Raw genomic sequence first — 26,177 nt, 5'->3', positions numbered from 1 at the left:
CTCTGGGTTAATTATGATTAATTACAACACAAAAATTACTTTTAATAGAAAGATAAATCACAAAAAGGTGGATTGAGTTTGTTTGCTCTGTTTCTACCAACGTAGAAGATGAACCTGAAACCCAAAGTTGTGTGTCACAAGTCCGGGATAACAATCGGTAAACGGCCACACATCCCAGAATTCCCTCTTTTCTCCTAGGTGTTTACCCGACTTTATCTGCAGCTGTTAACTGCAAAACACTAAATAAATTTGTCATTTGGAGGGATGGGGAGCAGAGTTCTGAGGCCTGCTTGTGCAGATCTGATTCCCACTCTATGTGGTTCTAAACTGGAAGTTCTGGATCTGTTCAATAAACTGCTCCATGCTCCAGGACGAGCAAACAGCAGCAGCAACGATGATGAAGTGCTCCGAATTTTGAATACTAATATTCTTTTTAGAGAAATGATAGAGATGAAGTAGATGCAATTATTCTTCCTCAGATCTCCATTACACCCCTTAAATTAATTATTTAAATATTTGGATGGATGGATGGATGGATGTCCTACTCTATACAAAGGGACCTCTACTTACGAAATTAATTGGTTCCGGAAGTTGTTTCGTAACCTGAAAATTACGTAAGTAGAGATGCGTTTTCAATGTAAATGCCCTAATCCATTCCAAGCCCCCAAAAATTCGGACATATTTTTTATAAATCATAAAGATGCATCAAAACATGTAACAAATACATGTTACAATTAGATTACCGCACAATAAATGTAGGAATTCAGTGCAAGGCTTCTCCAGGAACAAAATGAACTTTATTACAGGCTAATCTTACATTAGCCGTCATTACTAGCAACAAATGTTAACACTTGTGGTAACACCGCCATTTAATGGACAAACATACGAACACCCACAATAAATCCCAAAGACGACGAAGAAGACGCTGGGATACACACAAACTTGTACATATTGACAGGAAGATGCTCGGCGATAGCCAATGGCAGAGCAGCTACAAGCATGTTTGCGTTCGCTAAACTTCGCGAGCTGCAAGTAGCAGCGGGAGCATATTTTTGCCTTTCGTATCCTGAAATTTCTTTCGTAACAAGAGGAAATATTTTCCCGTTGAGGCGTTTCGTAACCTGAAAAATTCTCATATAGAGACGTTCGTAAGTAGACCCACTGTAACTCTGTACAATGTTGCAACTCTAATGATGGGTCACTGGTGCCATTTTAACAATGGATTTTCTTTTGATTTCGGTGCCCATTCGATCTGATTGTAATTTAAAAAGCTGTGTTTGTCAAAATGTGTTTTGAATTGCTGGAATCAGGTTCACAGAACAGGAAGCACAACTACCCACAGGGTGGGAATGTTCAGTGCCATGTTTCTGTCTGGACATGAATCAGTACAGCGAGTTCAGACAAACTCTCTTAGGTCAAATGAAAGCGCTTCCTGTCCTCTGCTCCCCCAGCAGGCCACCATTTGTCCAGCAGAGAGGGAGATGCTTGAGGACACAAAGCGTTTCAGTGCCCGCAGGTGATCCACTAAACTCTGGCGACCTACAAACAAACAACACTTGTCATAATGTTGGAGAAATAAAATAAGATCCACGTGTAAATGACGTTTGAGAATATAAATGTGCATCTAAAATTTGACGAGTGATTAATGCCATCTTCTGATCTGGTCCTCATCGACAGCAATACGGCACCAAACGTCCTCAGGTTTGTACAGGCAACACACAAACCCCCCCACGAAAGAATTACGAGACAACATTACACATTGGTATTTAACAAATACAAATAATATTCAGTGTCACAGCATTAGATTTAATAGATTCAATGCAGGATCCATTTTAATACATTGACCCCCAAAAAACCCCACTTGTTCCACAATAAAAACAAAATTCAGTTTGAGAAAGAGAGAGAGGATTTCATTTTAAAAAGGGAAGCATTATTTTCTCCTGCATTTTTCAGAAATCTTAAGCCTCAGCCAACAGGTTGAGGTCCACTCTAAAGGTACAAGCTATACACTGGAAGATTAGCTGTCCCTCAGGCTAAAGGTGTTCAATAAAGAACTTCTTTGAAACTTGATGGAATAGAGATTTTGTGAGGACCTGCAGTGAGCGAGCTGTCTGAAAATTCTCTAGGAGACGGCGAGCTGCTTCAGGAATGGTAAGAGAGTGACAGTGGGTGGCAAACTCACACATCTTAGATAATCTTCCCAAAGAAAAAGCAAGTGTTATCACGGCCAAAAAAAATAAATAAAAGACCTTCAGTAGTTATGCAGTGATGTGCAGAGTCTTGAATCTCACAGCTTTAGGAGATTATCCCCCAGCAGATGCCGTGCAGAGCTGCAGAGAACAAACTCAGGTGTATCGACACAATTTTCTTAAGGAGATGGATCCCTTTTAAGTTTGGGTCATGGTAGTTGCTTGTGCTTTGCTTATCTTGAGTTTTATCATCCATCAGTGTCAACAGCCAGATGAATCTAAACTGCGTCTAAACTTTAAATCATTTATGACCTAGTTGCTCACGATCCTTTAGATTTTGATGACAAATTTAAAAAAAATATTGTGTTTCCACCAAGTGGAATCAAAGTAGGGTTAGTTTGTTTTGTTTTTGGTGGAAAGCAAAGTGTCATCATACCACATGGTTGAAGCTAGACAGGAGACGCTGCAGTGCAAGATTTGCTTGACAGAGACTCGCCACTTGTGAGCGGTTTCATTGTATTCAGCAGAGTTTGACTGGAAAGAAGCTATGCTGAACCAGTCAGCATTGCAAGCATTTATAAATCATAAGCCAGATGAAGGCATTTCCTACCAAACAGGCAGAAACGCAGGACAGAACTTGCTGATGCTACTGTCTCCACCATGAAAAAAACCCAATAATGCAACAGTTCATTTGTCTTTATCGCCACTTTTGGGAGGACGGTAAAGCTCTTATTCTAACAACACTGAAGTATTTAACAGGTACCGTAACTTTTATGTGAACTATTTATCTTCAAGGTGTTAGCGAATCATCTGTTAGGTCGAGCTAACAGTTTATGGGATGGCAACTAGGAATTGGGGCTGTTGTTGAGGAAACTAAGCTAACTTCCTATTAGCATGACAGGATAAGAAAATATGTCGTATCGGTTGGATTTAATTAGCTGATTTCTTTCTTGGTTTTACTTTAGCCTAAACAATTCCAAAATGTTCAGACAATACTGCTGCCTCCTACCATTTGCATATAGCTTAATTGATATTGTCTTGGTGTTCCTAACGAGAGAAAATGTTGCTACCCAGCTCAAATCAGAAATCCATTAAATATTGTTAAAACACAAACATCATCCATAGTTAATTAATTGGATGCTAAATTACTGAATTACCATGCGGGTCTTTTAACACTGCTGCATGATCAGTGCACATAGAAACAACCCAAGGAAATAGAACAGACTTTTTCCTTGCACTGTGTAGGTACAGTGCACTCAGAAATATTTCAGGTCCTTTTGCTCTTTCACATTCCATTGTGCTGCAGCCTTGAAGCTGAGGGTAGATTAATGACAGCTGCAACATAAGAAAATCTGAAAAAGGATAAATGTCTCAAAACTGTACACAATGTGAACCCTCAAAACATCAAAGCATTTTAGATGTTTCCCACTGTGGCCTTGTGGATATTTTACCAACAAGAATCAGTCCTGCTTGTAATGGGAAACCAGTGGCTGCGTAACGGATGCGAGTGTGTTGGTGTCTCATAAAAAACATTAATTTGGGCTTCTTGAACCAACAGTGGAGCTATATAGACCGATTCATCCACCAGTATGTTGACTGGTACAGTCTTAATATAAGCAAGCATCAGTCATGTAATGGGCCCATTACGGCTAAATAAGGAAACAGTGATGGAGCCAGAGCCGCCGACACCAGAGACCACTCTCAGAGCTGAACTGAGTAGTAATTGCCAACTTTAACAGACCGCCAGTGACACATTCGAGACCCTTCATCACCATCTTGAACAAGTTCCCCTGGAGAAATTGAGCTCTGGGGTAACACAGACAGGCTTGTCAACATACAGAGTCAGGGGAAATCTACCGTGGGATTTAAAAGATATTAAACGAGAGTGGCAACTTCAGTTAATGTTAGATTTCATGTTTGGTGCATCTTAAATGCAAAGCGACACCTTTAAGGAGCCTCCTGCTGTGAGAGATTCATCTTATGAATGTTGACATGTACAGGACTGGGCAAATGTGTCCAAAGAAGTCTGTGTGTGTGTGTGTGTGTGTGTGTGTGTGTGTGTGTGTGTGTGTGTGAGAGAGAGAGAGAGAGAGAGAGAAGGAAACGCATGAAACATGGCACATGTGAATTGGGTAATCAAGCAGTTCCTCTTTATTGGATGTGACAAGTGGATGCTTGAGTGGCTAAGTTAGCAGACTACATTTCCTTGCTTTGGTTCTGGAAACAGGTTACTGGGCGTGTGTGTGTGTGTGTGTGTGTGTGTGTGTGCTCTGTCAGCTCTTGTACATGTTTGTGTACATCAGCACAAGAAGAAGTCAAAGCAGCAAGCCACCATTAGGGCTGTGATGAATATTCGACTATTGTGTGTCTGAGTATTTTTCAGTGTGTGTGTGTGTGTGTGTGTGTGCGTGTGCTCTGATGCATTCGTTGTAGTTTCACTCAACATTCACTTAACCATCGTGTTTCAAGACACACAAATTATTAAAAAGAAACAAATAGAAACGATCAATCCTACAGGAAAGACAAGAGATTTTTCCCTTAAACCTTGTCTGAGCCGTCAGACAGGCAGAAATGAAGCTGCTTCGGAGTCAACTTGCTGCAGGTGGTCAAAAGCTGCAGTCAGGAAGGATCTTTTGAAAAATCTCATCCTTAAATCGTTTAATTCTGTGAGTTGTGACAGTTTGCTAGTGTTGGTCTCTTCAGAGCCGCCTCACTTGCAAATATATCCAATGATTAAATAAATATCTTCTTTACCGATATTTCCCAAAAAAATAGCTCAGAGACAAATAAATATTGGTGCTGCTAAGAACAAAAGGTGCATTTCTACATTTTTCCTTTCATTTAAAGTTACATAATGATGTCTGAGGAATGCCACATAAAATGGTCCATTTGTTGGTGCAAATAAACCACAATGAGTTTTCCTAATAACTAAGGTTTTTTCTGAAGGATTCAGAATCTCCGGAGATTAGAGCCTCCATTTTTCCTGTTAGTTAGCTGCTTATTTTCTGGTCTCATTGTGCAAAAGTTTTCCGATCTTCTCAAGGTTGCCGAGCTTCCCGTGCAAACCATCAGAATCGTTTAAACAGCAGATCTGAGCTCTAACTTCCAGGATGACCTTGCAAATGATGCCGCGCAGCTTTGAATAAGTGCAGAGAAGCTTTCTGGGATAATAACACAACTTAATATCACAGTAGCGTATCTGCTGATTTGTATAATTAATGAAGCCACTGCTGCTGAGCCACACGCGCTGTGATCGAATGACGCCCCTGACAAAATCTAGAACGCAGTCTGGATTTTACATTTGCATGACAAATGTCTCGACGGTGATGTCCGACCTCTTCAGGTGATTCCAGAAGCAATAATAAACCTGCCCAGTGCAATGATGGGCTTCAGCTCCCTTGGGGTGTAATAATCTGGACACTAGTGTCAGGAATTTAAAAAAAAAAAAAAACTACCAAAAAACAACGTAACCTTTTCGAAGAAGGTGCAACCGACTCTAATCCTAAAAAAGTGACACACTCCGAAATCACCGGCACCTTTTCTCTACCACGGCGGAGGAGGGAAATCGAGGCGAAATTGCCTTGAAATGATCACACCGGCGCGAGAGTGCAGATGCAAGTGGCGAAGATGGAGCAACAGCAATAACTCATAGTTTAATATATGCCCTCTGCACCTCTGGGGATGATCCAGCCGTGCAGGATGTCCGCTTTCATCAGCGTTTCCCTTCCATCTTTGCTCTTCCTCTAAACAGCAACATTTTCTGCAGTCTTAAGGCATCTAAAGAGCATCTCTAGGTGGGGAAATCCCAAACACAGAACAGAAATAATTGATTTCGTTGCAAAAGAAAGTCTCCGTGCACCCCGAGTGTTCAGCAAAGTGTCATAGGAGTCTATATCCAATTATGTCAGGAGGAGTCCAGTGATGCTAAGCAGCAAACAATCACACAGGCTCCACAGGCGGTCAGCGCCATCCACGTCAGAACTGCCGCCACTGCGATTCCTTTGATGATGCACAACACTTACATTATGATGCATACACAAGCCCGCACAGTCTCAGAAGTCCAACCTCCACACTCCTCCTCTTCACTGCACTGTCAGCACGGATCAACTCGCATTGACTCATAAAAGAGACGACTAAAAATAAGACTTGTACTTGGCAGGATAGAAACAACACAGAACAGGGATCAAAACATGATAACGCAAGATGGGGAGGCCTCTGACTGTGCAGAAGATTAAGAGACAGAAACGCGGCCAAGAATCCGGTTTGGGTTTCATTCCATGCGCTTAATGTTGCGTTATTATCGGCATAAACTCTGAAATGAGGAGGTCTAACTGACATCTCTGTTGGAGGTGTCCTTAGCTGTGTCCTCAAAATATTGTTGGTTTGTGCCGATGCACCTGTGTACAACGTCCTTCATCCCACTGTCGAATAATCTGCTGAGAGAAGGATGATGTAAATACCAAAATGTGTAGGATTTGTATGTTATCTCCAAAATAAGCTTGCGTGATGGGTCGAGTTCATAGAGGAAACGGGAAAACGATGCCTTCTGAGAGCTAAATATCTTTCTTACATGCATCATTATCTCACTTTATTGTCTTTACATCCTGACAACTGCGCGCGGCGTGCTACAGACAGGATGGGCCCCATCGTCTTCAATCATTTTCAGCAGCGCAAAGCATTTTATACAAGGATGGAACACAAATGGGGACCCGTACGTCCCCCAATGCATGCGTGCACCCACACCTGCGCAAACAAGCCCGACTCGGGTGGCAGAGCAGCAACCTGCACAGCCACAAGACTGCGATTTGGACAATGCGCAACCCCCGCCCACAACTGTGACATGCACAGTCCTCAACACTGACGGCTGCAGAGGGAAACATTAAACACCTGAAAACGATAGAATGCCATTGTTGCTGAAAGTGGAGAGAAACACTGGACTGCAATACATCACTATAGAAACCATTTTAGAACTGTAATCCAAGTGCACACCTACAAAAATACACAGCAATCCACATCAGGCAGTTAGAATGCCCACATGCACGTATATTGTCCAGGGTACAAACATTATATATGATTTATCCAGTGAGTCCCTCATTTATTTATTTATGTAAATATTACAGAATTGCTGCAGCAGTTTCTGTAAAATGTTTGCAGCAAAAGGGCAGAAGCCTTTAATGAGTCCACGTAATAAAACAGCAACTGTAAAACCGACTAATCAATCCAGCTGACTCAGCCTTCTTTCCAGTTTTGCAATGAAAAGTCCCCTTTTTTTATTTTCTTTCCCTGCATATTCACCTAATTGAGGGACGCATGTCAGCTCCAGCATGGTCATTTTGTGTCCATGACAAAGCATAAACACATCAGCCCCGAGCAGATAATGTGATCTGGCACCAGCTCGGAGGATCCAGCATAGCGGAGGAGAGCAGTATGCCAAGCAGCTATTTATGCCTCGGAGGTAACCCCGAAGCCTACGCAGATTCTTATAGCAGTCCTGAACGCTTCAATACACCGACGGTCCGACCCTCTCCGTGGTTTCGACGGGAAGACGTTGCACGAGTCCCTCGCTGGACATCTGGGAAGAGACTGTGGAAAAATGTTTTCCATCAGGGTGTGGAAGTTATTTGTGTCTTTGACCTCTGTTGTGCGATGATTCATGGGATTAACAACAGAATTCCAAACCATTTATGTTCCAAAGCATCAAATACTAAAAGGACCTGAAGTGCTTTGTCCTTTGTATGTACTCGTGCATTAATGCCAAGCGCCTCGAGTGTGATCGTTCTAAAGTTCTCATTTATCTCTACATCTAAAACAATGATTTCCCTCCTCGATGCTTCGTCGGCCTCTCCGAATTAGCAGCGTACCCCTGGCCAGCTCATCCGAAACAGAAAATTAATCCTGGATCAACATTCTTTTTGAGTTGTCTGATAAATCACTGTTCTAATCTTCCCACCAAATGGCATTCAGAGATAAGCTGCAGCCCAAGAAGGCAACCCATGTTAATCATCACGCCGCGGCAACCGAGCACATATTTATCCTAAATCCAGTAATGCTGTCCCATTTAAGGGCATAAAGGAAGAGTTTGTCCCACTTACTAATGTGTGGTGACACCGATGTACGGCTTGGAGGAGGATAACTAAAGGAAGGCACACCCAGATGGAATGTCTCCTGTGAGTGTCTCATCGTTTTAATCAATGGATAAATACAAACAAGCTTGGCTGTCTGGGGAGGAAGTGTGCAAACTCTGAGCACTGTCTGTTTGCTTGACTCTGAAAGCTGTGTCATACGAATGACCTAATCTGATTTCGGAATTTAGGCTGGACCGGCACAGCTGGTCGGAGAGAGCTATGAAAAGAGGAACGATGCAGGATTGAGTCCAAGCTGGGTGGATGGATCCGAGCTGAGTGAGTGCCTTTAAAAGTGATGAGAGTTCAACATGTCAGGGTAATGGTGCGCTCCCCCCGGTTCAGCCACTACTGCATGGTTTACATTTTGTTAGCATCTGTATTGTTCTCAAACACTTTAAAAATGCAGGTTAATAGTCGGGAGCAAATGCACGTGTGCGTGATTGGTTTGTGTAATTGCCAATCATCCCCCTGTGACAACGTCTCCGGTGTGGACGCAACGATCCCGCAAAAACTTTTGCTTTTTCAGAATCAAAAGGAGTTTGATGCCATGAAGAAACTTTGGCGGCTTTGTCTGAGCGGCACATTCATTCAGAACAGCAGATATTTGTTGCTTTTCATGTCCATGTTAATCAGGATTTGGCCGACTGCGAGATGCGCTATTGCGCCTCACGTTTTAGCCAGTTTGGTGATCTTTACTGCGGCCGAACTTTCGCCACAAGTGCATCACAAACGCAGGCTGACCTTTGATGTGCTCGTTGACGACGCTCTCCAGTCGGTCCAGCCGTTCCATAATCCGCAGGGACTCCCCTTTGCTATCCTCCTCCAACTTTCTGTCCGCCTCTCCGCCGCCGCTCTCGGCCACTTTGGGACCCCCGTTGGCCACATAGTTGGTGATCCAGCCGACGTACAGGAGGCAAACGATGTTTGTCATCCCGCTCAGGATCACGCATGTCGACACCAGAGTTTTAGTTTTCCTTGTGCACAACATCGCGACAACCCTCCATGGGCTTCTTGTTGCCGATGCGCGCAGCCAGGTGGAGTGATGAGGAGGCGCACGAAACTACAGCAGCGCGATGCTGATGAGCCAAGTCCGCCTCTTGGGGCCGGGACTCCTTTCTTAAGAGCTTTTAAGGGCTTCAAATCCTCTAGTCTGGTGTAACGACACTATCCGTGATGGGAACAGAGTCCCTGCAGCTCATACAGCTTCCCTTTCAGGCTGTCGGACTCAGCGCTCCAGCTCCCCCCATAGTCCCCATCCAGTCAACGCTCTGCCCAATAGGAGGTGGTGGGCGGACCCTGGGCGCACATGCCCCCCCCCCCCCCAGCCACAGAGTAGAGCGAAGAGAATGAAGGGGAGGAGGACGCTAGGGATGATGCAGTGATGGACAGACGGGTGGTGGGGAATCACCGAAATGGAACATGCGTGCTGATGCTGTCTTGGCTGGGTTGGATGTGCGTGTGTGTTTTGTCACGTTTAATCCGCGCAGAGCGGCAACAGTTTGTGCGTTCGGCCTGGTGCGCTCAGATACCAGTGCAGCGCACCATCCTCCGCGGGTTGACGGAAACAGCTCTTTTCCATGTGCAACACCTCGGTAGAAGTCCAAATTACTCTCTGTGCCGCTGTGACACAAAACTGTGAGTTTGTGCTCGTGCAGAGTGACACTGTGTGTAGTTGTTCATTAAAATCTGGCACATTTACTTTGAAAGCTACGGTGGCCGACAGGGGCACAAGAAACAAATGCAACAGGGAAACAAGTGGGAACATTTTGCATAAAACATCAACTTCATTCTCCTCTCAAAACAGTAGTTGACTTTAATGTGGACATCCTGCTTGTCTCTCGCAACTGGTGGCTCCCCCTAGAGGCCTGGTGCACTTCTGTTGTGGAGGCAGTTTGGTGCATCTCTCTCCCTGATGGTCATAAAACAGGAAGGAATATTGGCTCCAGGACATCATTATCAGTAATGTGGGCTGCAGTTGATGAGAAGGTTCATCACTTGGATGCTCATATGGCTCCACAGGCTGATCCCCATCATTCCACTCTAACCAGAGGATGTCTAAGAAGATACTTTAGCCAGATGTTGGATGGTGCAGAACCTGAGGGGGAATCAGTGGCAGTTAATGAAGAAGCAGATGATGCTAAATCATGAAGCAGCAGAAGCCTGTAACTTTGTTTAGCATCCCTCTTTTTATCCCCCTTACAAAAAAAAAATCTTATATGATCATAAAAACTAAAATGAGTTTGGGTAAAATGGATTGTCCACCATCCAAAATCAATAAAATGGGAAGAGAGAAAGAAAACACACCCCTCCAAATCATTGGGGTATTTCGGAAAAGCGTCAAATTCTTGCTGGCTCCATTGATCGCGGAAGGATACAGAAATAACCTTCTGGAATGCCTCTGTTTAAAACCTGAAGACCTGGTCCACTAGAACCAACACAACACCACTATGATGAGTACATGCTGCAGCAACTGTTGCATCTGTTCCTCTTTTATTTCTCTCCAGCTCTGCCATCAATCACTCCTTCAGGTTGTGAGGGGAAATAAATTAGAGCTCAGATATATTAATGACTGAACTCAAGGGGTTGCTTCGCCACGCACACCTTCATGCACGTGCTGCATGCAGTTGTGCTGAATTTCATGACTTTGCTGATAAAGAATGGGTTAGGGAAGCTTCTCATCTGTGCCACTTCCTGCATAGGCGTGCTTGGATGTGCTTTTGAATATGTGTTAACACAAAGACAAACACACACAGAGCGCGGGCCGACTGACTGGCCACCTAGGGTGTCTACCTGGCAGCAGGAGTAACTTCAGAGTCACACCACCAACAGATGGATCACACAGTCAGAACCCCGAGGCGGTCTCTTTCATCTTTGTCTTTCATCCACTGCTTCTCCAATCACACACACATTCACACACGCTCCCTCGTTCTCACTCGGATGCGCACACACAGGTTGCACTAAATCGAAAAATCTCCATTCACCCAAGAGCACCCCGGCAGATTCATCCAACTTGTCTAGGGTATAAATAATGCATCAGATCTGAAATATTAAGGCCTTCTTCTCCGCGCTGCTTTCAATCCTATCTAAACGATTGTCCGTCCATCTGCCAGTCTGTCTTGCTCACTTTCCTCCTATTCCTTCTTTTGACCCAAAAAAGAACCTTTTTTATTTTTACTTTTACAAACTGTAGAGCATATAAGCTTATTAAACAGAACACCTCTACACCGGAAGAGGCTCCACCAGGACGAATATGGAAAAAACCTCGTTCACATATAAACTACAGGAATCTGAAATTTCATCACACATCAGGAATATTTTTGAGCCAGCCGATGCAATAACTTAAGCCCATAATTAGGCTGTCCACTTCGCTGTAGTCAAACTTTTCTTTAGTTTGTGCCCACAGCAGGACATTAATTTTAGAGGGTAGTACAAAATGTGTTTTAAGGCTTTAAAAAGTGTACTGTTACTTTGTGTTTCCTGTGCAACTGTGTGTTTTGATGGGGCATTTAATGGTTAATTGGTATCCCCTCTGGAGATAAACTAGGGCAGCAATTAACATTTTTAATTATGGTGCTTGGATTTTTCTTTTAATTTATTAAACATTTCAGGAAAAATGCTCGTTTAAAACGTAAGACTTCTTCAGCAGCTGCCATGAAAGTGCAGTTTGAAAGTATGAATGCCACAAAGCAAATGTTTGCAGAGACTGTTCTCATCCCCACAAGACCAAATCATTAAGCTAATAAGATCTTCATACACCAAAAGGAAAGGTTCCTCTTGAAATTTCTTTTGATTCATTGTAATTACAGCTTCAGTTTTGTGGCTCATTCTTTCATCCTTTCTCTCACTGGCTTTTTTTTTATTGGCTGCCCACAAAATCCAGGATATGCTCTAAAATAGCTCCACCCTACCTGGAGAAGCTGAGAGCAGATTATCGTCCCAAGTTACAGCTAAACTCTGAGAACTCTCTGGTTAAAGAGTGGTTAATGCAATGTTTAAATGTGGAATAGGTGGTAAAGCTAATAACCTAATGCTCATTTGTTACACTTTGACATCATTATCCCAACTTTTCTTCATTGAAAGTGATGCTATTTGAATCAATCTGAGTTTAACTTTAGCCGTTTCAAAAATGTTTATAGTAATTAAACAAATATGTATTTTCATACTTTTCACTGAATTTTGTAAAGCCATCTAAACATATAAACTCCACTCATATTGCCTAAATGTGCACCTTATAAATGTAATGCATATCATTTTATGTAAATGTGCCTCCGTGCATTATTTAGACTTTTTTTTGTCATTTCTGTGGGTTACCTCATTGTTATTTACATTATTTTTTATTATTTACTGTTAATTAAATAATTACCTAGTATTGACAGGATTTTTCCAGCCTCCTCTTCAGATCCTTCATGTCGGGGAGGAGGAGGCGGAGGTGGAGAGACCTTTCCTCCCAGAAGGCACCTGTCTGCGGCACAGAGTAGCAGAAGATTGTTCTTTTCAAGAGGTCTTCCTTTTTATTGAAGATCAAAAAGGGGTCAGGATTACAGCAGCCAATGAGTCAAAAATAAACTAACCCAAAAACAAAACCCAAAAGTCAGTCAACTGGAACACATGTCGCCGCTGCACCGCCTCCGGTCTCCGGAATAACTGAACCGTCCACTGTACCTCTCCGGACTTGGGATGACGCCTTATGTTTGCCAAATGCTAGCAACCAGTTTTTATATTCACTTAGGAAAGCACGATCTGACAAATTTACAATTGTGCTCAACACATCATGTTTTTCTGAGGACAGGCTCCGCCTGTTCCAGCGCCCCTCAAGGATGAGAGGCACCAGCGGCTGAGATAGCGTTGAGGAGGTCAAGCTGACCTGTTCAGAGGTTGAGTTTAGGAGATAGGATGGACTGCTACCTAACATTATATCTGCGTAGCATTCCTATATGGAGCTCACATTGAGTAGGTAGAACGTTGTGTGAATGCTGCACTTGAAAACACACCCACATATGCTGACAAAGTACACAGTTATAGTGATGACATTTCATTATATTGGATAAATATATGATGAAGCATAAGCTAAAATCATAGTAGTACACACAGGGTCCAGGCTGTGGACCGATTAAGGCCAATTAAGCTTTAGCAATATCATGGTTTTAAGATATTTTTACACTTAATATGTAAAAGAGAAAATAGCAAAAAGTCACCAATAAAAATGACCAATAACACCATCTACTTTTTGATTTTATCCCTGTACAACACAGGTGTGTAATTTGTGCCTGTTCATAACTGGCAGACATGAACAGCAGTATTCTCTCTAAAAGACAGAACAGAGAGAAAGAAAAACATCCTGGGAAACATTGCCAGTATCCTCAAACTAATCGCAGGGTTTACTATCCATTGATGCATCATGTTTTAATTGTGGTTAAAAGAAAGGAAATAGCTGTGCAACACTGGAGGAAAGTTTACTGGCTCTCTGGTGACACAACACCCTTCACTCTGAAAGATGGTCGCCAGGGGAGCGTGCCAGAATATCCCTGTCATTTTGCTTTAACGTCTCAGTTTGATGTCAGCAGATAACATGTCTCCGAGACAGCATGACACCGAACAAGGACTTCATTAAATCAGTTTGTGGGTGGCTCAATTGAAAAGTTCTCTGTGTTGACAAGTACTAGGAGGTCTATGCACTGCAGGCATGATATAAGGTAGGCTGGGGAAGAGGAGGGGGGGGGGGGGGGGGGGTGTTATGTAATGGATTGGCTTTGTTGGCAAAAAGTTGCATAAGGAATTTTCTGGAAAGTATTTCTAAAATCTGGATGAATGGACAGGTATTCATTGCTCAGCTATCACAACCGTGCAAATTAAAACAGAGTTTAAGAATGGATGACAATGTGCAGGGTATTCTTATAAAGGGGGGGGGGGGGGGGGGGGGGCGTGCCAGAGACGTTTGGGAAAACTTGCATTGTCAAATGCAAAATTCTGTGGATTTTGCAGGGTTCAGCAAACAATTTGCTTGAAAGTCTTGCTGACCCCCAAGCAAAGTGGTTTCACGCAGCATTTGTAAAGAAGTTGCTCCCTTCAACAGGAAGCAACCTGGTGGTGGAGGAGACGGGAAGAACTCCAAGGTGAACTAGGGGAAAAAAAAGCACTCAGAGCGTACAGCCCTTCGCCAAACAGGCACTTGGAGAGAGATCTGAGTTGTTATTTTTTAATGTGGGTTATACTGTATATAGCTAGTAGTACTACAAGGTTACAAAAACAGTAGCTTGCTTTATGATCGAAGCCTCGGCTTAATCAGCTCTTTGTTGGTCCATTAACATTTCCTGAAACTGTCATTAAACTCCTTAAACTGTTCATAAATTTGGAAGGTGGGCAGATTGACAAAGGCTGTCAATTAGCTTCCTAGATGGAGGTAAAAAGTTGAATTCCTATGGGATGGAAGCATCCAATTGATACTCGTATGTGTGATAAGTGAGGGTGTGGCATTAAGACATCGAGACCTTTCAGAGGGACTCCGGATTTTGGGATCTGACCACAGAATCATCAAAGGTTTTGATGCAAATACCGAAAAGGGTCACAAGAAAGAAAAATCCCAAAGTGGAAAGAACAACCCAAAGAGTTCCAGTCTGAATCCAGCCCTGATCAGGTGTCTGGGAGGCTGCTTCAGAAAAAGTTGGTCCAGTGATCAAGAAAGTCCCCATGGATGGAAGACTTGAGTGTTTAAGGTTCTGACTTTAAAAGATGAAAATACCAGCGTCAGATTGGAATACTTTTCTTTTGGAGTTGAACACAGACAAAAGCCAAGGGACAAAACTGATCCTCAGAAATGCAAATTGCCTCATAATTGGGCATAAATAAGGATAAAAAGTGAGACAAACCTCATCGCTCATATTTGTCAAGGCGACATTTGATGAAAATGACCAAAGATGAAATGATTTGTGGATTTGGGAGCGCCTATTCCTTTTGCATCTCCTTTCTTTTGTTGAGAAAAGGGGGGGGGGGGGGGGCTGTCAACACTCGTGACAGTGAGGACCCCCCCTTCCCCAACATCATCATCAATACTCAGCCTACGTCTCAGAGCAGGTTTTTAACATCAGCATGGAATGAAAATGTGCATCCAAGTCTTCTTTCACTATGACCATTACAGATGGAATTCTTCTGTGTCACACTCTAAACGGTCCCCCTGAAATTAGATTTAGGAACTAATATTTACGAGAAAACTTTGTAACACAGAATTATTTTTAAATAACATTGCACAAATGAATATATGTCATTCTGAATGTGTATCAAAATATATCAAAAACTGTAAATATACCGACAAATTTGAACAATGGGCTAAATTCGTCATTGTTTCTGTACCCGACATAATCGGATTAGGCTGATTGGAGACTTTTCGCGGTGTGTCTGTATATGTGCTTTTCTATTGGAAATCAGTTTGAGGAATAAAAGTGTTAAAGTAAACAGGCAAAAGGAAAAATAACACATTTTTTGTGCAAAAGCAACATGTTTACAGGTAAAAGTGGCATGATATGATGAAACTAAATACAGTTTAATGCTGAGTATCTACTGATTCAAGTCAGGGTATTCCAGGAGATCCCAACTTGGAATTAACATTTGGAGAAGTCCAAATGTTCACCAGCCTGAGGACTCTTTTGCTTTCCACCCCAGAACCTGACCAAAATGTACAACTTTGCAGTCTGACTTCTAAACTATTAAATTCCTGGTTATCGTCAGACAGGATTATGCAGATGCTCTTCAGTGATTTTGGCATCTATCGCACACGAGCCCCATTAGCATTTGATCTTTTCGAGATCAAAGGCTAATTTTAACATTTTCCTGCATTAACTATGAGCGCCTACAGGAAGTCTTTTGTCAGAAGTTTCTTAGATGTTTTATGACACTATGGAAATAAAACAAACAAAAAAGGAAAAGCACCCAGAGTGCACACCTCCACCGAGCAGGTCATTTCCCCAACATATTGCGAGAGAAGCAATACTATCATGAGGCTATGTAACATAGAAGATATGATCCAAGCCCACTAGCCTTCATCCTTTGAAGCTCAAGAGTCAAAGTCCTTCCGGAATCTAGCATCATCGGTATGGAGGCAGAACACAAATGAACCAGTTGTGACTTACCAGTCTTTTTTGGCAGGTCCCACAGGCCCACAGTAAGAAGATGAAGTCACCGCTGGTGTCCACACCGATTCAGGTGGGAGTCAGGTGAGCATCTGGACCTTGAGATGTGTCAGTTTCATCAGGAACCGGCCGTGCCACCGAGACACAGGCAGACAGGGAGCAGACAGGGATCAGGAAACATCAGGTAGAGTGATATATATACTGTGCAGTGTCCATATATAGTTACCTGAATGGTGTGTTGAGACAGGAGGGGTGTGGCTTGAGGGGTGCAGGAAAGACATCTGGAACATCACCCAAACCCATGCAGCTCTTCCTCGCCTCATTATCAAGGTCCTGACATTTCCTTTCAAATTCACTCATGACAGACAGCACAATTAGAATTGCAGTTGCATAATCGTTGCGTAATCATCATTTCCCAACAACTTATAATCAAGAGGAGTTTAGAACTTTCTCCTTTTTTCCGGCTAAATTGTAAATGACTGTGCAACAAATATAAGGTGTTGCAGTAAAATCATGCTTTAGAATAGTGTTGGAATAACTGCTCGTTGGAGTGAGTTCTGCACATACATTTCTTAATTTCTTTACCACAAACCGGGAAATAGAAAGTGGATATTTGATAAAATAGTAAGAATCTGCATCTGAATCCAAAGATAATGCTGCAGATTGTTTTGAGCAACAAATCTTTTTTTAGCATTAACATTATGCACTTTAGTTTAACTACATAAGTAGAATAATTTATTATTTACTCTTAATTAGCCAAAATGTTAACATGAGAGAGAGGAGTCAGTAAAGTAGCATGTTGAAATGAGTGATTAAGAAATATATTTACAATTTTGCGTGTATGTCGACTAGTTCCGAAGTATGAACTATTATTCTTCTGTTTGAATAATACTTAATGCTAATGATCAAATCACAAAATATTATTTTGACATTGTAATAACCTGTAGTTGTAATGTGGAGATGAGTATTAGAGGGGAAAAAATACACATTGTATAAGTAGAAAATTGTTGTAAATATGTTGTTTTTATTTTCACTTTAAATAATACAGATGGACTACAAAAAAGATCATATAATTATTTTTTAGTAGCCACCTCAAGTTAGCAGTGATGGTCATCTTAGGGTAATAGAAAATAGATATAAACATTTTACTACATGAATCCATTCAGTCACCAAACAGGAATGTCTAGAAAGGAATCAGATCATTGCAGGGCCCTAACTCAACACAATGGTGAAGAGACTCCAAGTACAAAGACACAATTGTCAAAAAAGGAATGTCAAATTCTTTCCTCACACACTGAGAACAGAGCAACTTATACAGAATTATTTGTATAATTCTATTAGTGCTATTAATATACCAAAGACGCAGAATCTGGAGCCGGTATTTGGTACAGTGCCTTTAGGCCAAACATGGTGTTTATTTCACTTCCTGGTGATTACCAGGACCGTAACACTCCACATTCAATGTAATAGTACAATCTCTTTACAGTTTTGTATCTCACACACTCTTTATAGGTCTTCTCCCAATGCCAGTGTTACGTAGATTTATTCTTGTAAAACTCATTAGAGGAAGGCAGCTAGCTGTCACACCTGCCATGAATGCGAAGGTCTATAGATTCACCTGTGTGTGTGTGTGTGTGTGTGTGTGTGTGTGTGTGTGTGAGTGAGAGAGAGAGAGAAATCATGCTTCTTCAGCCTGCTAGCCTGTTTCCTCGTTCTGCCCATTTAGGCCTTAACCTTTTCTGATGGGCTTTGGCTGGAATGTGAATAGAATGCGACCAGCGGCACAAAGGTGGCCATCTGCTCCTTTTACATATTGTGAATCATTGATTCCTCCATTAGTGCTGCCTCACCAGTTTTTCCCTCAAACCTTTTGTTGTACATTTGATAGACAACGCTGTCAGTGCCCGAACAACTGGCTGCCATGCGAGAAATACCTGCATCCCATGGCAGGGCCATTGGCAAATGCTCTTTTCAGCCGTTTAAGGAGAGTTGCAATGATAAATTAGAATGTATGTATGTGATTATGGTACATTTTCATATACTTATTAACAGCTGATGGAACAATGTGAGGGACTGAACCCAGAACTAACTTGACCAACTGCTTGATCCAAAGCAAGAAGAACCTTTTTGTTTATCTGGACATTTTAGTTAACAACACTTAAAGCAAACTAGTTGAGCTAGTGAAGCATCTTTAGCTACATGCTCTTGTTTTATGGCATTATTTGGACAAAACTAGCAAAATGTAGAATCCCAGGCCAACAAGCGCAGCTTGGAATTACGTCTGAATATTGCTGGTTATAAATGTTGGTATATTCATTAGTTTGTTTGTTTGTTTCCATTTTTTTTAAAGCTGGATATCTGTATATGCATAGAAAGATGACAGAGAGGAGCATTTTAATGTTTATTTGTTCAGCTGTTGCACCACTACATGTTTGTGTTACGGCTTCATTCATAAACCTCTCATTATTGTTTGCCTTCTTAATTAGACACTGGGAATGCATTTGCCCACTCATCTATCCTCTTCAGAGCAGTGCCTCAGTACAAAACATAGTTGCATCTCTCTGCAACCGTTACCTCAGCCCAGAGGATTTAGCTCCTTTCACTAGAGCAGAAAATGATGATTGTTTTCCCTTTTTGGCAGTTTTACTTCCATGAATCAACTTGTTATTTGTGTTATGTAACCTGTGCTATTTGCAGAGGTTGGGTCATGGCAGAACCAACAAAACATTTTCAAAATGCTTCATGCTTCCTATTTCTCAGGTCAGAAGAGCTTCAGAGGTCAGTTTAAATAATGCAGTAATGTGTCAACAATGGAAATAAATTAATTCAATAGTATTTCTATTTTGGGAGCTATAATTATATCATAGAAATTGTTTTTATGTAACTAAATCTTAACAGTGTTGGGTTCAGTATGAAAACTAAAAGGTATAGAGGCATTTTCAGTTGCTACAAAACACTATTTTACATTTTGCTGCATCATGCTATGTCTCATTACTGTGCTTTACATCCATTATGGAAGCTACATGAATGCTCAGTTGTCATACAGCAACATGCTGCTGTACAATTTCTGCCCAAACTGCTGCTCTCAGAAAAAATTGGATTCAATTCAAATTGTCAACAGAATGTCTTTTGAATGAAATTCATTTGATTTTAAATTTCAATGACACGCTAAAACAGAGTTTACTAAACCTTCCCTTTCAGCCCCCCTGTGATCCACTGTGTATATAAAGTCAAATCTAACAACTCTGCTGTTACTTCTCTAATTTATCAGTGATGCCGAAACATAGACTAGTTAGACTAGTTCGCACACACACACACACACACCACACACACACACACACACACTAATCGATACTGTTATTTAAAAGGTAAACAACTACCTATGTTAAAACCATCATTGAAAAAACAATATTAAAAGCAATAAGAACACTGATGTTCTGTATAGAGGCTCTAACATGGTTAACCAGGAATCCGTGGAGTTTTAATACAGCCTTCATCGGTGCAGATGTGAGCAAGATACAGTCACGAGTCAAATTTCCTGTCCTCTTTAATTTATTAATTACATGCATTTGTATGTCACAGAATGAAGCAAGTCATCATTGCCAACTTATCACTTGTTCCAAAGCTCTTTCTTGATTTAAATAGATGCTAAGGTGTCACAGACATGTGCACCTGATTCCTGTGTGCTGACAGATTCAGACGTGCCGCATCATGTTCGCTCAGTCAGGCTGTCATAGGAGGTGGAGAGGTGCGAGCCGGAGGAGCAAGGAGGAGGCGGCAGCATCTGAGCAGCCTCTACTCCACGTGACTTCCTGTCTTGTGGCCCCACCACATAAATATACACATTTGACATTTACACGGATCCCAAATTATTACAATGATGGGAACAAGGGGCTGTCTGCTCTTTTTTAGTTTTGGAAAATGGAAAAGTCTGAATTTGATTTGATATTTGAAGATACGTTTCTCATATCTGCGTGTGAAATGAGCTCAGAAGTAAAAGCAGTAATTAACATCAGACACACGACTGATCCACTCAGCATGTGGGGGGAGATTGTTTTAAATCAAATGAATAAATCTAACTAATTTGATCGTCTGTGCATAAGGCCTGTCTGAGATTTCTCCAGGCAGCATTTTCCTCAATAATTGTTCATCCTATATTAAAAGAAAAAGAAATACTGAGTTTGCTAAAGCAGGACAGGAAAATGAAGGGAGTGAATACATCTTTACTGTGCCATTATATTATATCACATATAGGAAGTTTGGCGTATTGTCGTCATAAAATTGAGATGAACCTGTCCTTGACTTTAGTCACATTCCTGTCACTCAAGAAAAAAATGGTTACACTTAGCGAAAATGCACAGAATGTGTATTAAATAGGCTACATAAATCCTATAAATTCCAACATAGCGTTTCTTCATGTTTTTGTCTGATGCTTGTGTTTCCAGGGTTGAGGTGAGCAGCTAAGCTAGAAATGACTGGTTCAAAGAGAGGAAGAAGGCGTGCGATGACTTTCTAATCATCCTACAGTAACAATGTGACGAACAGGGCAATAATGTCATCATCTGGCTGGAAAGTACGAGTGGATGTGGTAACAAAGAAACAGACAAATAATGGCAAAATGGAGTAATGTGAGAAGAAGACATGTCCAGCCGACATGTCCTTTGGAATTAACAAAAAAGGGAAAATTTTAATGAATACGCCACTTAATGCCTGAAAGAATAAGCTCATTTTGCAGCATCAAACACTAAGGAATTAACTGGCAGCGGTTATTATTTATACCTCATGTGTGTAAAATTGTAAGAAAGTGCAATAGACACTTGTCGATGAACGGATTTTAATTCAGTTAAAAATGTTACCCTAGGTGTGACTTCGTTAATAAAATTATTAAGATGGGTTAAAAGTGGAATCACATGTTACCCAAGTCAACACAACATCTGTTACAATAAAAGCATTTTATCCATCTAATTTAAATAAGTAAAAAAAAACCTTAAGAGCAGAAAGAAGAATTTTTACCATTTAAACGCACAGGACTACACAGAGGTGCAATTTGAATATTCATGTCTGTATTTGTGGGTCTGACATGGGCCATGGTGCACCTTGATGATGCCCTGCCAGGTCTTTGTGCCGTGGATGTACGCAGGCATCCTTAAAAGTTCTCTCTGAGAAAAGAGTTGATAGAACACCTCCAAGCCAGCTAAAATAATTTCCTGCCACAAAAAGTGAGACTAAGCAAGTAAACAAATTCTTCAGCATTTATAGAGATCAAATAAGGTTATCCTCTAGTGTTTCTAAAGGGGCTATTTTTCCAATAAAGGATCCTTTAAGCCCATCTAGATTTAAATCTAGTTTACTCAGGGTGAGAGACGGGGCCTTAGATTGCTTTTTTTGTCGGTGCATTGCTCTTTCAGACACAGCCAAATGCACATGTCCATTGGCAAAGACTGAAGCACGAGGTTACTCATCAGTTGAAGGATTTGACCTGATAACAGAACACTCCAATTTTGTTTACAATAGGTCGCTCCGGTCAAGTTCCAAATCTAATCTTGTTTCTTGAGGTCAGGAAAATGTCCTCAATATGTCTGCCTGATGGTAAAAGTAGAGAAATGGTTTTTAATGTGATGCTTCTCATTAATGCGTGAAATAAATTGGGTGAAAATCTGTGAATAACAAATTCAAACTTTTGTGTGGTTCCTTTTCCCTCATGTTCTTCATTTAGCTTTAAGCAAGTGTACACAAAACAAAGGAAAAAATGGCTAACTTGGCAAAAAGCAGCATTATGCAAATTAAGGTCGTTTTTTTTGTTCTGTTGTTTTGATTAATTCAGAAATGTTTTATCTTTAGTCAATATAATCAATGGCGTGCAGATTTAAATGGCAAGGAGTCCGAGTCAGAGATTTTAAACAAGGGGTTGGACATTAAGCTGAACGTGAAGCGCAGGACCACATGAAACTGCTTCCTGTTTACATAAACAAACTCACCTTGTGACGGTGCTTTTATGGCAATGCCTGTGCATTATCTCCAATAGCTCCAATGGCATTAGGAAAAATAGCTATCTCTGCTAACTGTGCTTTTCTGTTGGCCTGTTCCTCCCCATGTCACACCCTAAGTGCGGCTACAGCGCTGTGCACAGTTCTGTGCAGCTCCCTTAGGAACTGCTTGTCACCCTGAGCCAAAAAAAAATACAAAATCCTCTCAATATCTTCTAATAGCACCAAAGCTGGCATTGTTTCCTTTTTCTTGACCGTTACATAGCTATCAGGCTCATGAAGAGGGTGCTGCACATGGGCGACGGCAGGATACACCCCTGAGTGAGTCGCCAGCTCATCACAGGTTCCTGTCGGAGCACTTTGGGGTTTGGTACCTTGCCCAAGGGTACTTCTGCCTTGCTCTGGGGGTGTCCTGAATTGCTGGGCTGAAATTGTTGCTTACAGAATGCTTTACAGAATCCCAGACCCCCAACAAGCAACAGTGGCTAGGAATAACTCCCTTGTAACAGGAAGAAACCATGAGCAGGACCAGGCTCATACTGTAGGGTGGGAGCCTCCTGATGATCGCCTGCTCCAATACTTCTGAGTTGAGGTCAAAGCCAGGTTTACAATCCAATCAAGCACAGGTCAAAGTGCTGAGGAAAATTTAAAAACACAGCTGTGAGATGTTGTGCCAGACATTCAAGAGTAATCAACTAGCAACATGGTAAATGACAAAGAACACACATTTTCAGGTTGTGCACTATTTTATTCTGCTGTTCTTCTTTTCTGTTATCTGGTTTCCTCTCTTATGTAGTTAAATAGTGCAAAACCTGAAAATTGCCTGTCATCCAGGTCAAAGAGAACTCAAACGGACTTCCTCTAGATCTTCTACATTTTGGGCTTCATTTTTAAAAGTCCCATTTATTTAAACTAAGAGTACCTAAATATTGAAATTCTCCACCATTCAAATTAGGGAGGTTGGCTAGAGCCTCCTTTATGGTCAAAGATCAGCCGTGACGCAACGCGAGATGTACTTCAAATGTGTTTTTTAATATTCAGGAACTGTGCACACATGCACGAACACAAAAACAATTCAATTTATATTCTTGAACAGTGAGTCATCTATTCAGGAACTGTGCACACATGCACGAACACAAAAACAATTCAATTTATATTCTTGAACAGTGAGTCATCTATTCAGGTTGTTTCTACCTCCGCTATTTTAGGATCCCTGCTGCTCATTATACACTGTTTCGAGTTGTGCCCATTAGAGAGATATAGACAAACCAACAACAGTGTCTGTGTTAGTTTCATTGTCAATGTCCCAAAGATCAAGACCAAGGTCAAAGTGAGCATTTACAAAGAGGACAGCGGTTATTGCAATTCACTGTGTCTATGTAGACTAAGATGCTAGAGGTGGTTCAAAAAAATGTTGCAACATTCGATGTAGATAAATTGCATAATAAACAAAGTCAAAGTTTGCAAGAGGAAAAGGAAGCAAATTAAATTACTTATACATTCTTAATCACAAGAGGACATAATGGCTGTGATTACCTCCTCTCTGCCATCAGCAACATTTTTACTTAATTATGAGTGAAATGCCTCAGCGGCTATTGTTTAATGCCACAGAATTTAGTACAGGCTCTCATTATTCTCATTCTTTTACGACCGATGGTAGCCATGAGCCTCCGTTTGCATTTGGAGCTAATTAGCAAATAGCATACAACATGACCAAATTAAGGTAGAGAACACAGTAAACATTCCTGACATTATTGTTGCTGAACTGGTGGATTGTCTGTAGATTCATTAGCTGCTTTAAATAAGAGCATTTTTACATATATATTAAAATATTTGTACTTTGAAAGACAATATATTTAAAGGGCGTCCTCAGCCAATATTACAGACTCTTATGGAAACATAATTATTTTGAGTAGGCAAGTGTTGCTTGGATGGCTGTTTGACAACTCCCAGAGTCAGCATGTTTGTTTTCTCACTTATGACAGTTTAATTAACAGTTCTCCTGCCAGACACACTGCCTCATTACTAGAGGAAACAAAAATGTGCCTGAGCTGTGAGAAACCTCAGCAAGTGGAAACTGATTCCGAAAATTACAGGCACCTCAGCAGCATTTAGCAACAAACCAGGAAGCTTTAATAATGGTATAGATGGCATAAAGTTAGGAATTTACATACAGAGGGAATGATCTGCTAACAAACACAAGCAAAGGCCTTTTGTTTAAGAAGCTATTGACAAGTTTATGTCAAAAGAATGCAACCCCAACATGATCCGGACAGATTCAGTCATTTACATTATATTTGTAAAAGCAAAATTCCAATCAAAATAATCTTCAATCAAGCAGACAGTCAGTTGGCTGGGTAAAAGAAGCCGCCTTCAGGGGCAGGTGGACACCTGAATCCTGTCCAGAGGAGCTGGCTCCTTTGTGTTGAGCTTGGAGAGCAGTTCATCCAATCCAATGTACAGATCTGAGGATTCATCACTGCACTGGATAGCAAACAGAACCAACCTCTCTTTTAGAGTGCTGCCATATAGACCCTTCTGAGAACAAAGGGGATTGGAACGTCCCTCTGATGTACCGGTAATATTTTTTTAAAACTATCCACCAGTCATGACCAAACCCAGTCCTCGAGGGCCACAATCCAGCCAAGTTTTCTGTCCTACCAGGCTAAAAATGCATTCAGTGGAGCTTGGACATGTCTGATATACACAAAAAAACTTGTAAAGAGTACTGGGTATCCCAGTCTTACCTCAGTGCAAACCTCCCCCCGATCTTTGAACACTACCTGCACAGGTTCAGAAAATATGGCACAAACAAAAGAAAATATCTCATGTCCCTTTGGAGTTCCAAGCAGGAAGCTCTTTCAGGTGTCTCCTGACTTCTGGTTGGCCAGCTGGGGAACAGTCGAAACCAATGCGCAGTCTGCTGGGTGTCACATGGGGGGTGGGCGGGAAATCTACAGGCTACAGTCGATTTTCCAATTCCTGCTTCAAGAGAAGGAAAGGAGACGCGTGCACACACAACAAAACTGGCAAACACGTGCACACCCAACTCTACACAACACCAGTGTTTTGGTGTTCCTTCCTCTTTTTGGTCTGTTCTGTTAATCAAAGCCCAGTTCTGGTAGCTACATGTATTCAGGGCACCCCTGATGTGCAGGTTCTCCAATTCTTTGCCAGCATCATTGGTAGGAACAATGCAGCCCAGTGAATCGGGCTTATAATAAATGCCAGCTTGTGCTGTGTACTTTTCCGTCTTCCTCAATTCGTACACAGTCCAAGAAGGCCAGACAATGGCGTTTCTCATCCTAAGAGATCAAATTGATGTAGTGGTCCATGGTGTTCATCTGGGCTCTGAACGCCACATTCTTGCTTTTAAATTTTTGCCCAGGTATCATCCAAATATCTGAAAAACTGGCTGCTCCATTGAAGAAAGCTTTTATGTTTTTCTGCAAAACTCCGGGGTTCCTGATGTTGTTTGGTGTTCTGCTGTGTCAGTGGCTCGAAGCTTAGCAACACTAACTGACTTGATGCTGCTGACAATGGGCCTGAGAGGAATCTCCTCCTTATGTGGCTTTCCTAGGGTATATTCTGCTATACTGGGTTTTGCCAGTTGGAGTAAGAGATTGAATACCCTCTCCTTATAGATGTCGCCGAAGACCTGTTTAAGTGGTTCATGGAGTGACCTTTGCCTTATTATGCTGTTAAGTTGCGATGGTGACTGGACCTAGAATGCCTTCCTCCTGAAGAGTGTTG

At 41.6% G+C, this 26,177-nt stretch overlaps 1 protein-coding gene and 2 long non-coding RNA genes across 3 annotated transcripts in view; all 3 read right to left on the bottom strand.

The window, feature by feature from the left end:
• Nucleotides 1–9,562, bottom strand: part of LOC130536326 (polypeptide N-acetylgalactosaminyltransferase 18-like) — a 78,380-nt gene extending 68,818 nt beyond the window's left edge. The window contains exon 1 of the mRNA XM_057052185.1: nt 9,056–9,562. Coding sequence (XP_056908165.1) covers nt 9,056–9,302 — 247 coding nt within the window. The 5' untranslated portion in view covers nt 9,303–9,562. The remainder of the gene's footprint in view (nt 1–9,055) is intronic.
• A 512-nt stretch (nt 9,563–10,074) lies between these two features.
• On the bottom strand, nt 10,075–16,934 carry LOC130536491 (uncharacterized). The gene is made up of 2 exons (XR_008953361.1): nt 16,438–16,934; nt 10,075–10,409 (listed from the first exon to the last, which is right to left on the bottom strand). It is a non-coding gene; the product is annotated as an uncharacterized LOC130536491 (long non-coding RNA).
• A 6,501-nt stretch (nt 16,935–23,435) lies between these two features.
• On the bottom strand, nt 23,436–25,781 carry LOC130536860 (uncharacterized). Its single transcript, XR_008953493.1, has 2 exons — nt 25,172–25,781; nt 23,436–24,908 (listed from the first exon to the last, which is right to left on the bottom strand). It is a non-coding gene; the product is annotated as an uncharacterized LOC130536860 (long non-coding RNA).
• Nucleotides 25,782–26,177: the final 396 nt, after the last annotated feature.

Source organism: Takifugu flavidus, chromosome 13 (genome assembly GCF_003711565.1).
Source record: "Takifugu flavidus isolate HTHZ2018 chromosome 13, ASM371156v2, whole genome shotgun sequence".
Taxonomy (NCBI): Eukaryota; Metazoa; Chordata; class Actinopteri; order Tetraodontiformes; family Tetraodontidae; genus Takifugu; species Takifugu flavidus.
This window is presented reverse-complemented; position numbering and strand designations above follow the sequence as displayed.